Below are 14,915 nucleotides of genomic sequence, written 5' to 3'. Positions count from 1 at the left end.
CCTGGGTAACTTAACTTAGATATAACAGAAAATATTACAATTATTGAAACCATCACTCACCAAATTCAGTCAGGTAAATCGCCAGGCCAGGTGTGCTTTCAGCTTCTGATGGTGGTCTGCACTGGAGATGCAAGGCCCTTAGCATTAATATTTCCATGCACTCGCACTCCCTTGTCGCACGCGCACCTGTTTGCAATTCACTGACTCCCAGTTCACAGTTCACTGAATCTCGCGCTCCCTTCTGGCACGCGCACCTGTTTGCAGTTCACAGAATATGAATACCCATCCTCCCCCACCCACCAAAAAATAATAATAATTTCTCATCGAATCTACACGATTCACGTAGGTCACATATTTTGTTTTCAAAACAGCAGATTTCGCTGAAAGGTGAGGGATTTTCATGTATGCATATGGCTTCTGAAAACTCTTGAATACATGATAAAGACAGGTTTCTTTTTTTTTTTTTAGCTTGAACGCCTGTAGTAACTGCATGCTTTGTTTTACAAAACATTGGCTTGACACAATTAACCACTTCTCAGTTTGTGTTCCACAGAAGAAAGTCATATGAGTTTGAACATAAAGGGCGAGTAAATATCAAAATTCTCACTTTTAGGACTAAAAGAAGTATAATTCCTTCAATAAGTAGACAACTGCTGGGATCTTTAGGATCTTTACATAGCACACACACACACACACATATACAAATGTGTCAAATTTCCTTCATTACCCTTAATGAGTTTATTCACAGCAACTGCAGGTGTGATGCCACATTAGGCAGATCAGTTTCACACTTCAACATGACACATCACTGTCCTCACCACAGAGTCAAAGGGAATTATCCTTTCTGAGGATACTACAAGAAACTATACCACAACACAAATTAACATTTCTGATTAAAAATAAAATAGCCTGTTATCAGTGTGATTCATAAAGATCTAGTTGATCTTTCCTGAAAAAAAAAAACATTAACCTTTTTGTTGTTCCACAGAAGAAGAATCAACAGTTATCTCTTTAACCTTCATCAGGAAACTGTGTGTAACAAGGCATGCATCCATGACACCTGTCTGAACACGAGGTTTCCGCTCCATGCTGTGCTCTGGAGATACGACAAGCGATTCACAGAGCCGTCCACTCTGCATCCGTGACGTCTGCAGGCCTGACGTACAAGGCAGCATCAAACAATAGGTCCAAACACAAACCTTGCAGCTCCGAGTCTTGAAAAGACTGTGACCTTTGAGTGGCCCTTTCAAAGCCAAGAGCTGTGCTTTGAGAAGGTGAATGCTATCTGATGGGCCAGCCACCCCCTTCATTCCACTCTTTCCTTCTCCGTCACAGTACCCCAACAATGGTGTCTCCTCTTACAAGGGTCTTGAGTGGCTCCTCTGTTCTAGTGCTGCCAACCTGATACAGTCTACTTGGCGATGCTTGTTCCTTTACTTTTTTAACATCACCCTTTTTTAGGCCACTCTGTGCTAGTCTATGCAAAGGCCAAGCTAACCGGTTGTAAACCTATTTGGCATGCCTGCAACACAGTAGGGAAAAATCCACAAGTCATATAAGTCGGGTGTCCAAATACTTCAGTTTCAAGAAACAGTAGTGAATAATATCTGGATAGTGTACTACATCCTTCTGAAGAGTGCAAGAGGAACCACTTTTGTGGTTAAATTCTCCTTTATTTAACAACATTTGCGTAAATTCAACATAGGGTCAATGGATAATTATTATATTATATTATAACTCCTAAACTGTGTCTATACATGCAATTCACTGTCATTTCCAGCTGACTATTCCATCATTTCTGATGTAGTAAACTTGCTTTGTAGCTCTCACGGTATAGCAATGCAGTGCAAAGTCCCATAAACAACATGCCACAAACCAATTCTGTAATATTGGACTATTTGCCAAAATGCATGGTTGCATTTACATTGTCCTTGGTCTAAGTACGGTTTCCTGGCAACTTGGTCAGAACATTATAAAGAAGACGGAGTCCATAACACTCTTTTAATCTCAATACCATCTCAATATTATTGGCACCAACTCAAAAATCAAGATCATGCACTTGCTCTACTACACCAATGCATCAGGTCACATCAAGGCGGAAAAACATCACCAAATTAACAGGCCCTGACATGCCTGGGAATGAGCAGGGGAGTCACCGATACAATCCGAGCAGAGATTAAACTTCACAAACTTAATGATCTCAGACAAACAGTACATCCTTGTTGGTACCAGAAGGATAACAGCCCAATATTTTTAGAGTGTCAAGCTGATCTGCATTCTCACTGAAGGGCTTTAAAGTTAATACAGTGAAAGGAGGTTAAATACAACCGGACACACACCTACATGTCGCATCCTGTACTACTTGTACTTATTTTCCTGAGATTACACTGGCACTTTGTACAGCTTCACAGCTGGGATGATTGGCATCCACCCAGCACAGAATGCACAGAGGCCACTTTCAGGTCGACATGGAGGTCAGCATTGCACAACAAAGTGGGACATGACCGATGGCTCAGACCACATCACACAGATTTACACCCTGAGGTCTAGACAGTTTAAAGTGAATTGTCAACAAACTTTTATACAAAGCACAGTAAAGGACAAAAAAAAATACCACATGCTGTACTAAAACCAAAGGAGACAAAATTTCCACATACTGTCACACTGTACAACTAACATACAATGGATATATAAAGGCTACAAAATGAATATAATTACTACAAAACAAAAGATTTTGTGACCACACTATATATGGCATGCATTACTGAGAAAATGAGAAATATGATGAAGTAAGGTATAAGATAGGCACTACCAACACCAGGATCATAGGTTCGATTCCCAGTAAAAACATGAATTAAAATCTAATGTAATAATTAATATTTTATTATTATTATTATTATTATTATATATAATACACACATTATGTGTGTTATACTTTAGATAAACAATTAAAATTCAAAATAAATAAAGTGATATTATCAAAATAAATAAATAAAAAATACCACCAAATAACCAATTAGCAAATAGAAAACTACTTGCTGATTAAATATTTCAATAGAAAATAAATGCACTGAATAGTTCTTTGAACTCAAACCAAAAAGAAAACGTCAGTGTGGCTTCACGCTGAGCTGAAAGTGTCCGGCTGTGTTTTCTCTGGACTCCAATCATGTATAATCTGGAACATGTTGAGTTACTGTGCTTGGCAGAGCAGGTACAAAATGGGACCATCACCAATGTTTTGTCCTGTCAAAAATGACATGACATTGGCAGAAATTCTTCATAAGTCTTACTCCTGAGTATCATCTTTCACGTGCGAAAAGACACGTGTAACCTCTCCAAACCAGGATATGTGCCCTTGATGATCACTCACGGGCACCGAGCACAGCCTCAGGCACGCACCTTTCATCAGCAGGAGAAACAACATGCTTCCTCCCTGTGGGACACAAATGATAAGAAAAAAACAAGCAATCTACCTTACGCTCATTTTGGATAACAAGTGAAAAAGTGTGAAACCAACATCAGCCTCATTATGAATTAGCATGCAGGTCAGTTGAAGATAATATCAAATAACAGCCCATGAATCATGATAAGCCCTCTAAGACCACAGAGAACTTCAAAAAAAGCTTTATTACCTCAGATATAGCAGTGACTAAGACCACTGAGTGCTCTTCTGAGAACAGAGAAGCTCAATGCAACTTGAGAGCTCCTCGTGTCTCTCTATCTATTGCTATACAAATGCAACTTATAGGCCGTTAAGAACCAAGTTCTACATGATCCACGTGGGTTACTGCCTATTGCCTGTGCAGAGAATGAGAGCTCAGGTAGGGTTAAAGTTGAAGCTCTGCCAGACCATAGCTTGAGTGCCACACGGGAAAAGACAGATCCAGCTACATTTCACCGGCTGCCCTAAAGCAGGAGAACTGGACGAAGTCTAGCGGAAAAGAACATTTACATTGAGAGCATGCATAAAACACTTTTTTTTTATCATTTACTGATTCCATATCAGAATACGTAATCATATCTAACACCATGGTACATGACATATACAGCCAATTCTGTATGTTGACTGTCTACATATAAGAGTTTGAGAGTGAATTTGAATGGAATTGGTCAAACAGGAAGGTGAATTGGAATTTGAGTTAGAAAAACAGAAAGAGGAATCTACTGAATTGCAATTCAAAGCGATTCAACATAGGCAATGCATTTTGGGAATGTGATCTTCCACCCATGTAAAAAATAAAATAAATAAAATAAAACTGATAAATTCCCATTTCAAACAAGGATTTATCAAGGCAACAGTCCGCTTTTCTAATGACAAAATTACAGTTATATTAATTTCTTTGAATTTTAATTCATTTAAATTCCGCTTCCTTAGATTCAAATTCAAAATCATTTCTGAACCGTTTTAATTGAATTTAAACTATGTCATGTCATTTAAAAGGCACTCTCATTTCAGGTGTGAATGGTGCTTAATCCTCTTGGCAAGGTAAACTTTTATTTGCAATGAATCAGTCAGTCCTGATTGGTGTTCGCAATCTGCATTTTAGCCTAAAACCATCATGTTAAACACCATCCTCATACATCAGCTTGAATCCGTGAGCTCTACATTAATTTCAGCCCAAGGCTCAGGCATAGAGGCAATCAAGACTGCAGCGAGAAGCTCTCACATGCTGCTAGAGGACCCTTCAGCACAATGCAATCCTCTTCAAGCTCAAGACTTATCAATAGAGCCCACCTCACCCGATTAAGAGGAGAGGAAAGAGGAAAGAGAGGAAGATCAGACAGTGAGTCCAGAATAAGCTGGGTCTGTACACATGAGTAAAGAACCACTTAAAGAAACCCCACATGTCACCGGGAAGAGCTTTTTTTAAGCTCAGACAGTCTATTAGTGTGCCATTACACATCCACTTAACTTCTCAGCTCGCATTGTAAACAATGGCATATTTTTAACACGTCAACACTTCTAAAAGGCCAACAACTTGGCTAATTTGGTTCATGAGTTTTCACCGTTCACCTGAAAGCAAGAAAGAATTTCTCAATACATTGTTAAAAAAAAAATAAAAAAAAAAAATTCACCAAATTTCAAAGTTCCGTTGCTGCCTTAAATTTGAATTATAATCATCCTGGCTCATTTCAGTATAGTTATTTTAAATGTATGCATAGCTTATACGGATGTCAAATTTACAACTTTCCTTTACAAATCGCAATACTGAGGACTCATCTTTATTAAATCAAATGCTCGCTAGAATGAGGATGTCCCTCCCCCTAATGCCACCTTCCTAGAATTAGCAAGAAGCAAATCTTGCTGATGCAGTGAGAAATCGGTGTTTGTCAAACGATTTCATTAGGTTGTTTGGGCTGAAATGTAATTTAACAGAAAATTAACTCAATTATTTGACATTATAAAACTTGAAAATAAACTTGTCATTCTTACTGTTTATATGAAGAAAGAACATTATATGTAAAAAAAAGACTCTGTAATGTATAAAGATAAGAGTCTTAATAAAAACCTGTGAGTGGAAAACTACTATATGGGCCGTGGCGGCCCCTTGTATGTGGCCAATGGCACTGTATTCCAGTGATGGACATTTACAGAGCAGGCCAGGGTGCGTACACCATAAAACACAAATGCAGAGAGTCAACCTGTAAAAGAGCTGAGTCTAACAGTTGGCATTTACCCCAGCAGAGCTGCACCTAAATCTTGTCTCTTGAAGGCTGGTTTTGTTTGGGGAACTCTTTCTCGGCCCAGCTCTGAGCCTATTCAAACAGAACGCCTGTAAAAGACACCACACACTATTTTGTGAGACTCTTCCCTCAGCCCTCGCAGGCCTGAAATTATTATCCTCCCTCCAAAATAAGCCTAGAAAACAACAGCCGGGCCATCGAGTGCAAACCTTGAGAACACTGGGAGAAAAGACCCAGGAAGCGGCAAGCGCTTTGAAAGCCCATAATCATAATTATACCGGAGATGAATATCTTTGATCCGTGCAGAGCGGTGGGGTGGCAAGAGCGATGCCATGAGGGAGGCTCATTCGGCGAATTCACTCTCAGTTATTGGACTCAAGGTGAAAGCAATTTGAATGTCCTCACAGACACACGAGAAGGAGAAAGATGGCAGAAACTGAATACAGAAGTGCCAAAGCGGTGACTTTGTTGTGCACAACGGAGGGAAATTTGCCGCGTTATCAGGTACGACTCGAGCTCGGATGAATGTAGGGCTTTGTTTACTCGCCAAGTCTTTAAAGGGAAACTCTGAGGTCTATTCTTCCTTTCACATCTATCTCTTCTTTGTAGGAGCAGCGGTGTGCAAACCATCTGCGCTAACCTAAAAGAGACGCAACATGGCTAAATATCATACTATGAATGCAATGGACAATGCGCATTAATCTTTTTAAATAATAATCCAAAGTGAGTCTGATCAGAATAACTAGATGTATTTGTTAGCAAGCATCCTTTGGAAGCTACAGTAAGAAGACCTTACATCTTTTAAGTTCATTAGCGCTTATGTTGTTTCGTGAGTGGGGACAGAAAAACGAAAACGAACAATGGCCCTGACCTTGTCTGTGGGTTGTCATGGCAACAGGGCACAGCCCACTGTTTGTGAGAGAGAGGGGGAAACAGACACGCTAGTGAGCCGAACAGTTAACGGCCTTTAAAAGCAACAGGAGACACATCCACCCCATCCAAATCTCATTCCCTGCCAATATGTTGTCAAGAACATACCGAGTGTGTAATTACGGCCACAGTGATTACCTTGACTTCCTGCAACACTTCCTGCTGCCAGTCTCTTTCGGTTATGCACAATAACTTTTATATGACTGTTCAGAACAGCAGAATTTATTAAAGATGCTGAGAGTTTTAAGTAACGACAAGTAGGGCTGTGATCAGCTGTTTATTAATATGGGCACAATGAAGACGCTTACATTTGGTGAAGAAACAAAAATCTTACACTTACACACACAAAAAAAACGGCAATTAATGCATTAAATTAAATGTGAAATTCTGAAGAGGAAAGATGAAATTGTTTATTTGTATTATTAATATTTGTAAAGTCTCTTATGCATATAAAGGCTGCATTTATTAAATCACAAACACATCAAAAAATTATGTATATGTATATTTTAATATTTATATTCCTATGATGACAGTAAAGCTAAATTTCTAGCAGCTTTCAATGTCACACAATCCTTCAGAAAATGTTTTAATATGCTGACCTGGTGTTCAAAAAACATTTCTTACTATTATCAATGTTTAAACAATTTATTTACAACAAATCCATTGCAAAACATCAAGAGAGGAAGTATCTTTACAATTTTACATTAAAACGTATATTCTATCAAAAAAGAAAAAAAAAAAAAAAAAAAAAAAGAGCCCAAAAAATACAGTTTGTGTTAGGTCATTTCATCCATTACACCCTAATCATGCAACAACAAAACTGTTTCAACAATAACATGTAGTCGAACAATGAAGCTGAAGACGGAGCTTTAATTGCTTATGTTCCATAATAAGCTTATCTGATTATGCGAGAGTTATGGCTCTTGTCATGGGCGGTCGTCAACGTTTATCTGAGGTTTATTCTGAGGTTTAGTAGAGGTATACTTTGACTAATATTAACATGCTAATTTAAAAAAATTAAATAAAAAATGCCTGTGTGAAACGCTACTGTGTGAGTGTTTTGCCTGTGTGAAACGCTAGTGTGTTTGAGTGTTTTGAAGTTTGTCCTGTGTCAAGTCCCATGTCAAATGTCCTTTTTAGTTTTTATCTTGTTTGGTCAACCTATACCTTTTCTTTCTCAAGTTTTTTAAGTCAAGTTTTAGAAGACTAAAAGTCTATAAATTTCAGTCTAGTTTTAGCCAATGAAAACCTTATATTTAAGTCTTGCCGCATAACGGTTATACTGATATTCACAATTATTTTGCTTAAAACTTCAAATCACAATTACTGGTCATGTTAGTTGTCATTTGAGAAATTTCATCAGAATTACTTCACTTTCTACAAGACAACTAAAGAAATTGTCAAGTCATAGACATTGTTCATTTCACCTTATCTAGTTTCCTGATATATTAAATTACATAAATTAACACACTCTGCATTATGAAAATGTTGAAATTCCTAATATTAAACTCAATAATTCCAAATTATATTCATGTTTTCCTATTAAAACAGCAACAAAAATGACTTCAAGTGCATTTATTCAACCACAATCACAAACAATATAGTCGAGATCCATGTTTGGAGTGAGTAACAGTGTTCATTAATGCCTGATCTGTGATCAGTGATTTCTGATGTGTAGTTAATCATTCAAGTTCACACAGACTTTCTTTCTAAATCGTTTAATATGGTTTATGCATCAGTGAATCAAGCCAGTGACTAAATGATCACCTTCACATTGTTTCTCTTAGTGGCATGAAACAAATCTGTTATTTAAATTGTGATTAAACTAAAGAGAGCGATTAAAAAGCTCCCTTTATATTGTTCGGAGCTGCCAATCATACATCGCAAGTATATCTGCACACTTGCCCAAACGTCCGTTATAATGAATGACACGGTTATGCTGCACAACTAAGCTCTTACTGTATTCATGTCGATATTGTGTTTGCTGTTAGTTGTAGTGAAAGCATTTGGTAAGAGAAAATGCATTGCAATGATGAGATTGCAACAGACTCTGTCTACTCAATGCTCATCACTGCAGCTGTTATTTGACGTTGAAAAAGGAAACTTTTTTTTTTTGACATGGAAAATCGATTTTACAATCGATTCAATGAACACTTATGTCTTTACAAAAGTGACAGCCCTACATGGAAGTCAAGTTTTCGTTAACGAAAACCAATTTGTCCACAAGAATTCCACAAACCACATACATACATACATATATATATATGGCCATCAGATTTAGCTTTGAAAGACATGGCAACACTGGCATGATCCTACAGCCATCAGGTGGTTGGAACTACAGAAGAGCAGGTGGCTGCTGTCTAAGCCACCCAAAGCCCTGTTGGTGAGCTCATCTTCTTAAGGTTTACTTCTCCATTAGTGTCTGCCATTGGGGGGGGGGAAACACCACGGACACCACTAACTAATAAAATCAGTCTACGAGTAGATAGTGCTGCCATATGGCACGTTGAGAACAAACAGATAAGAAAGGCGCTTAGTTTGGCCTGTCAGCGAATCTGGATAATTACTTACTAGCTTCGACCAGCATGAACTGGTCTTGCTATTCTCCAGCAAACATGCATGCATGTATTTGAGCGTGTTTACATATGTTGGTACTGGCAGTCTTGTTCTCTTTCTCTATTCATGGGGATGACTGCACAAACATAATACACAGTGTCAATACCTTTCTGAACATGCTACTAATCCCATCAGCCCTTGTATAACCAGTTTGCATTGTTATGTCCCAGTGCTCGAATGTAAACATGACCACCTCAGCTGGCTGTCCATGAAAGCCTGAAGTCAACAGTAGCCATTCAACAACATACAGTAACTAACTGAAAACCAGTAACTGCAGAAGACAAATCTTTCAAGTTAGCATCTAGCATCCAACAACAACTTAATATTATGCTACACTGCAGGTAAATGTAACAAAATGTGTTTTGAAGAGAACTGCAACTTTAACTCACAATTCTGAATTTACGTCATAATCTTTTTTTTCAAAATAAAATTCTCGCAATTCCTCCGATTTCTGAGGTTACATCTCACAATTCAGATTATTATTATTTTTCTTTCTCTGAATTCTCAGTTTACATCTCTCAGTTCGTTTTTTTGTTTGTTGGTTTAGGCCATGGAACAAAAAATAAATAAATAAAGGTTAGTGATACACTAAAATTTCAGCTGCCAAAATTGTATTGGCTCGCATTTTTATTTTTATTTTAATTACAGTATGTTAAATTAAAAAAGGTCTTACAAAAGGTATTATATATTATTTAAGAAAATAATAAATAATTATTAAAAAGGCATTTTCAGTTTCGTTTTTCGGGTCAAGTGCAATTAGAATTTTTGGTTTCGGCCCAGAATTTTCATTTCGGTGCATCCCTTAAAAAATATAATTGCGAATTTGCGAGTGCCTTTCTTTTTTTACCCCGCAACTGCATGTTTATATCTCACAATTATGACTTTTCTCTCAAAATTGCAAGTTTATAACTTTATATCCCCAATTTTAAATTGTGAGGAAAAAAAGTCAGAATTGTAAGATTAAAAAGTCGCAATTACCTTTTTTTTTATTTACACATATATATATATATATATATATATATATATATATATATATATATATATATATATATATATATATATATATATATAATACAAGATGGTGAATGTTGTAGAAGTGTGATTTTGAAATAGAATTATTTACTGTAAATAACAAAACATACTCATATAAAGTGTTCAGTCTAGTTCAAATTGACTATTCTACCCTTTACTATGTATTTGTATGCATTATCCCATAAGCACAGCAACATGTTACAGCCAAATCCTACTGAAATATCTCTACACACATATAAATAGCATCAAGTTATGCTACATATAAATGCAAAAAGTATTTATATTTATTCTTTTATCAGATACTTTTACCAAAAGCAACATACATTTCATGCAATCCAGCTATTCATTTTAAATGCATCAAACCATGGTATTGCTAGCAACTAGACGAGGGGCGATATAGCGCATGCAATTGTCACGTGCATTTCGTCAGTAAAGCCAGTTCCCTGATTACCGCTAAATCAACATCACCTGCTTTCAAATGGAGCGCCATTTAATAGATCACTGACAAGCTACGCAATATCACGTTCATTATCGCAGATGAATCGCCTTCGTTAATCATCGCGATATTGCTAATATTGATAATGAACTACGGTTCTGTCTATTAAATGGCATTCCATTTGAAAGCAGGTGATGGCGATTTAGCGGTAATCAGGGAACTGGCTTTACTGATGAAATGCGCGTGACAATCACATGCGATATATCGCCCATCCTTACTAGCAACACAGTCTGTAATTTAAATTTCAGAAGTAGCACTTTTGTTTTGTTCATATAAATCAAATGAACGTCACCCTGTCTGACACATACCAGCAAATGCAGCTATAATTACAACAATTAATCAATCCAAGTTAAGATTGAAAGGGGTGAAAATAATTATAATGGCTGCCTGCTGTTGCAGACGCAGGGAAATGAAATGATGTCATGCCGTGCTGAGGTCTCAAAGTATTGGCTAATTATCTTTATGACTCAGACCCTTGAGACAGAAGATATGATCACACTCGCCTCATTCACTAACACTGGGACTAGTTAGCATCTGGTTATTACAGCCAATGAGAGCTCTAGAGAAACTTAAACTAGCATGTGGTTAATATGATTTTTTCCAAACTATTTTAAAGAAAGACTTTTAGACAGTGGAGATAAATGGACACATTCCTCACCATCTAAGCCTATTTTTATGAGTTCATATATAAAACAAACTTTATATTTTAAAATCCACAAATGCGTTAATGGCATCCTGTTTGCACCACACAAAAAAAAAAAAAAAAAACCTTTTAACATTTTCAGATTTGCGATAATTCTGACTTTCTCCCAGTTCTGAATTTATATCCTACATTTCTGACTTTTCCTTTGAATTCTGATTTTACTTTTCTCACTTTTTGTTTCTCACAATTTTGCCTTTCGACTTTATATTTCTTGCTAGTTATCATCTCAATCAATTTGTCGAACCTTTCTTTTAATCAAAATTACAATTTATAGTTTATATCTCGCGGTTCTGAATTACGAGAAAAAAAAAAAGAGGGTTGTGAGACTAAGAATTGCAATAAAAATAATCAGAATTGTGTGTTGTAATTACCTAATTCTTAGTTTTTTATTCTGTAGCTGAAACAGGCTATACTATGGAAGCTGACTTTTGCATAGCTGACTTTTGAGTAATAGCATAAAGTCATATTCTGGCCAATAACCAAGAGACCGCTTGACCTACAAAACATGCATACCTGTTACCAGTTTAAGCATTTTTCTCTGAATAATGTGAGTGCTGTCCTCATTAAAGTAATGCTTTATTCAGAGCCTGGCTGATTTTAATTGCCTGAGTCACCTGCTTAGTGTTAGACTGAAAACAACAGCGATCCGCCACAATGAACACAAAAAGAGCACAAAGCAAATATAGTCTGAGTGCACAAAATAAACTCAATGCAGATTAAATATATACAGCACAAGGAACATTGCGATTCTGCAGTCTCCTTTTTAAGGCAGTTATGCACATGTATTCTTCATTGAGAAGGCTAAAGCAGAATGTAGTGCTGACTCTGTGCCACACACACACAATAACTGTTAGGTCTGACCTGGTCATCCACTTTGTGGGCTATAATAGTGGCTCCTTCCTCCAGTTCAGCATCACTCAAAGGCCGAATCCGCAGGGCCACCTGCAAAACAATAATATGCAAAAAAATGCACTGTGCTCAAAGAGTATTTGGAACCTACTATAATATTTAACAACAAGCATAAATGTAGTTGCATTAAATAAAATATTAAACCAAATGGCATTTATTTAACAGAAAAACAACACGACAGCACAATCACATTTTTCAGGAAAAATATTTGATAAAAACATATTTTTTTATTTTAACTGTTATTTGTTGTTGTTTGTTACTATATTATTTTCTTTCTTTTCTTTGTTTCTTGTTTTAAATGCTAAAATCATTTATATAGTGTTCAAATTAAGTCTTAAAAATATGAGGATACTTCATAAATGTTGAATAATATTTTTTCTATTAAATGCAGTGACATTCATACAATTGTGCATACACAAATGCATGTGGCTTAATTGTCACGGTACTGCGTTATATATTATAACAGCAATATATAATATAATATAATATAATATATTTTAAATTATATCTTCACTAATGGGAGGCCCTTACAAAAATAACAAAAAAATAAAGCTCCTTCGGTAATCAGAACTTGACTGAATAATAAAGTGACATAGTTCGACAGATTCGAGAATATTTAGTGATATCTTTGCAAAAAAGAGACAGCAGCAGGTTACATTTATCAAATATGAGCACGCTCACTAATTTGGATTTAAAGGGCATTTACGTTTGGCCTGCAGGAGAATCGATTTACACATAACCACATAGTTTTTTTGTGCAGAAATAAACACACTGAAGGGTCACAGTGCAGCGATGCAGCTCACCAATCTAGGTAGTTAATTATGCAGTATGAATATTATAGCTGGAGGTTATTATTGCTTGTAGCAATAGCAACAAATGCTTTCCAAACATTTAGTATGCTTAATGAGATGTGGCAAAAGCAGTTCTGTTATGTTGCTCACAGCCAATACTCGCACAGATTTACAGAGCAACATTTTTGTCATTATTATTATTAATAGAAAATGACCTAGAAAGAGTACATGACTGTCTCACATTTACATTAGCTAAAGCACTGGAATGATGTCTTACAGTGGAAGAAGAGAAAGGAACTTAAACTGCCGCTGTGAATTATTGAGTGGGGGGCAAAAGATCACCAGAAAACAGGTATTAAGCTCCCAAAGAATCTAAATTTAACAAGTGTAGACTGTCAGACTGAAATCTGTCCTGGGGTTAAGTAGACAAGCTGTCAGGGAATGAAATGTGACTGTAGAAGTGAATAAAATCCACTTTTTTATTTCTATATATGCACACATTTATTTATATTAACCCTTGTATTTCTAACACATATTTGCATATAAAGTTATTGACTAAACACAGTTGAAATTCTGACATGTGTGTGCAGCATGCAGAAATCACCTCAATAAATACATATATATATATATATATACACATGCATAATTGATGGATAATTTGTCCATATTTAGATTAATATTAACATTAGACTGAATGTGTAAATATGTATTCATAAATTCTATGAACTGATCCCATAATCAAATTTTTTTTCAGAACTTTTAACAATCTCTTTGCCTCACTAGACCATTTTAAATGGTTCCGCAGTGTACGTAATTAATTTTAAAATTAAGTTTAGATCAAATTTAGCAAGTCTGCCACACGACTTTCAACTGTACCCACATACAAAAAAAAATGCTAGATATGCAGATAAAATATAAGCTAACTATATCTCATAATACAAATACTGTTTACATGCAAACTAATAAAACAGGTGCATCAGAATGCATATAAATGTATGTTAGTATATAACAGTATACATAGCATACATTATTATTGGTTGAAACAAAGTCTACAACTACAGGGTGTTGTTAGGATATAAGCTATATATTTGATGATACACAAAAACAAATATGCAAATACTGTCTTCAATTTACACGAATAGCCTACATAAACATATTTGTCTGAACAGTCCACTGACTCTAGACACTAAGTGCAGGTAAATATAAGACTTACAGTCAGTTGATGATCCTTTGATTCTCCAGTGTCCTTCATCGTAATGTTTTGCGGGACGTTTTCACAGTTATTAGTAAACTAAAACATGCGCGTCACGTGAAGAGAGCTCAACAGACACCGCGCGATCATGATCCACGCAACAATTCACCTGCGCTTCTGTCTCTAAGATTATAAAACACACTAAGCGATTACACACTGGACGCGGGCGTCTCTTAAACGCCCGTGATCTCCTTCAGGTCCATGTCTGAGCGGGATGTGTGTTTCTCCACCCACGGTAAACCCGTTAGTTAGTGTGTGTGTGTGTGTGTCCGTTGTGTTTGTAATGTCCCTAGAGATGAGCAGTAGTGCGCACTGCCGTTGACGCTAACGCTTCTTCCACTCAGGTGCACAGAACTTCTCAGACTCTGAGGCAGCAGCGACACCTACATGTCAGGAATCGTACTGCAGCTTTCTTCCGTTAGTCCTGTTTTATAGCTGGGGGCGTGGCGAGGGCTGAGTCGGCGTGGGGGAAAACACTGCGAACATCGTGTGTATCTGAAT

General features: G+C 36.6%; 1 protein-coding gene across 1 annotated transcript in view; it reads right to left on the bottom strand.

The window, feature by feature from the left end:
* Window positions 1-14,583, bottom strand: part of LOC132121676 (kinesin-like protein KIF19) — a 36,157-nt gene extending 21,574 nt beyond the window's left edge. The window contains exons 1-2 of the mRNA XM_059531337.1: window positions 14,376-14,583; window positions 12,324-12,404 (exon numbers count right to left, since the gene is read on the bottom strand). Coding sequence (XP_059387320.1) covers window positions 12,324-12,404; window positions 14,376-14,414 — 120 coding nt within the window. The 5' untranslated portion in view covers window positions 14,415-14,583. The remainder of the gene's footprint in view (window positions 1-12,323; window positions 12,405-14,375) is intronic.
* Between the last annotated feature and the right edge of the window lie 332 nt (window positions 14,584-14,915).

Source organism: Carassius carassius, chromosome 39, assembly GCF_963082965.1.
Source record: "Carassius carassius chromosome 39, fCarCar2.1, whole genome shotgun sequence".
Taxonomy (NCBI): Eukaryota; Metazoa; Chordata; class Actinopteri; order Cypriniformes; family Cyprinidae; genus Carassius; species Carassius carassius.
This window is presented reverse-complemented; position numbering and strand designations above follow the sequence as displayed.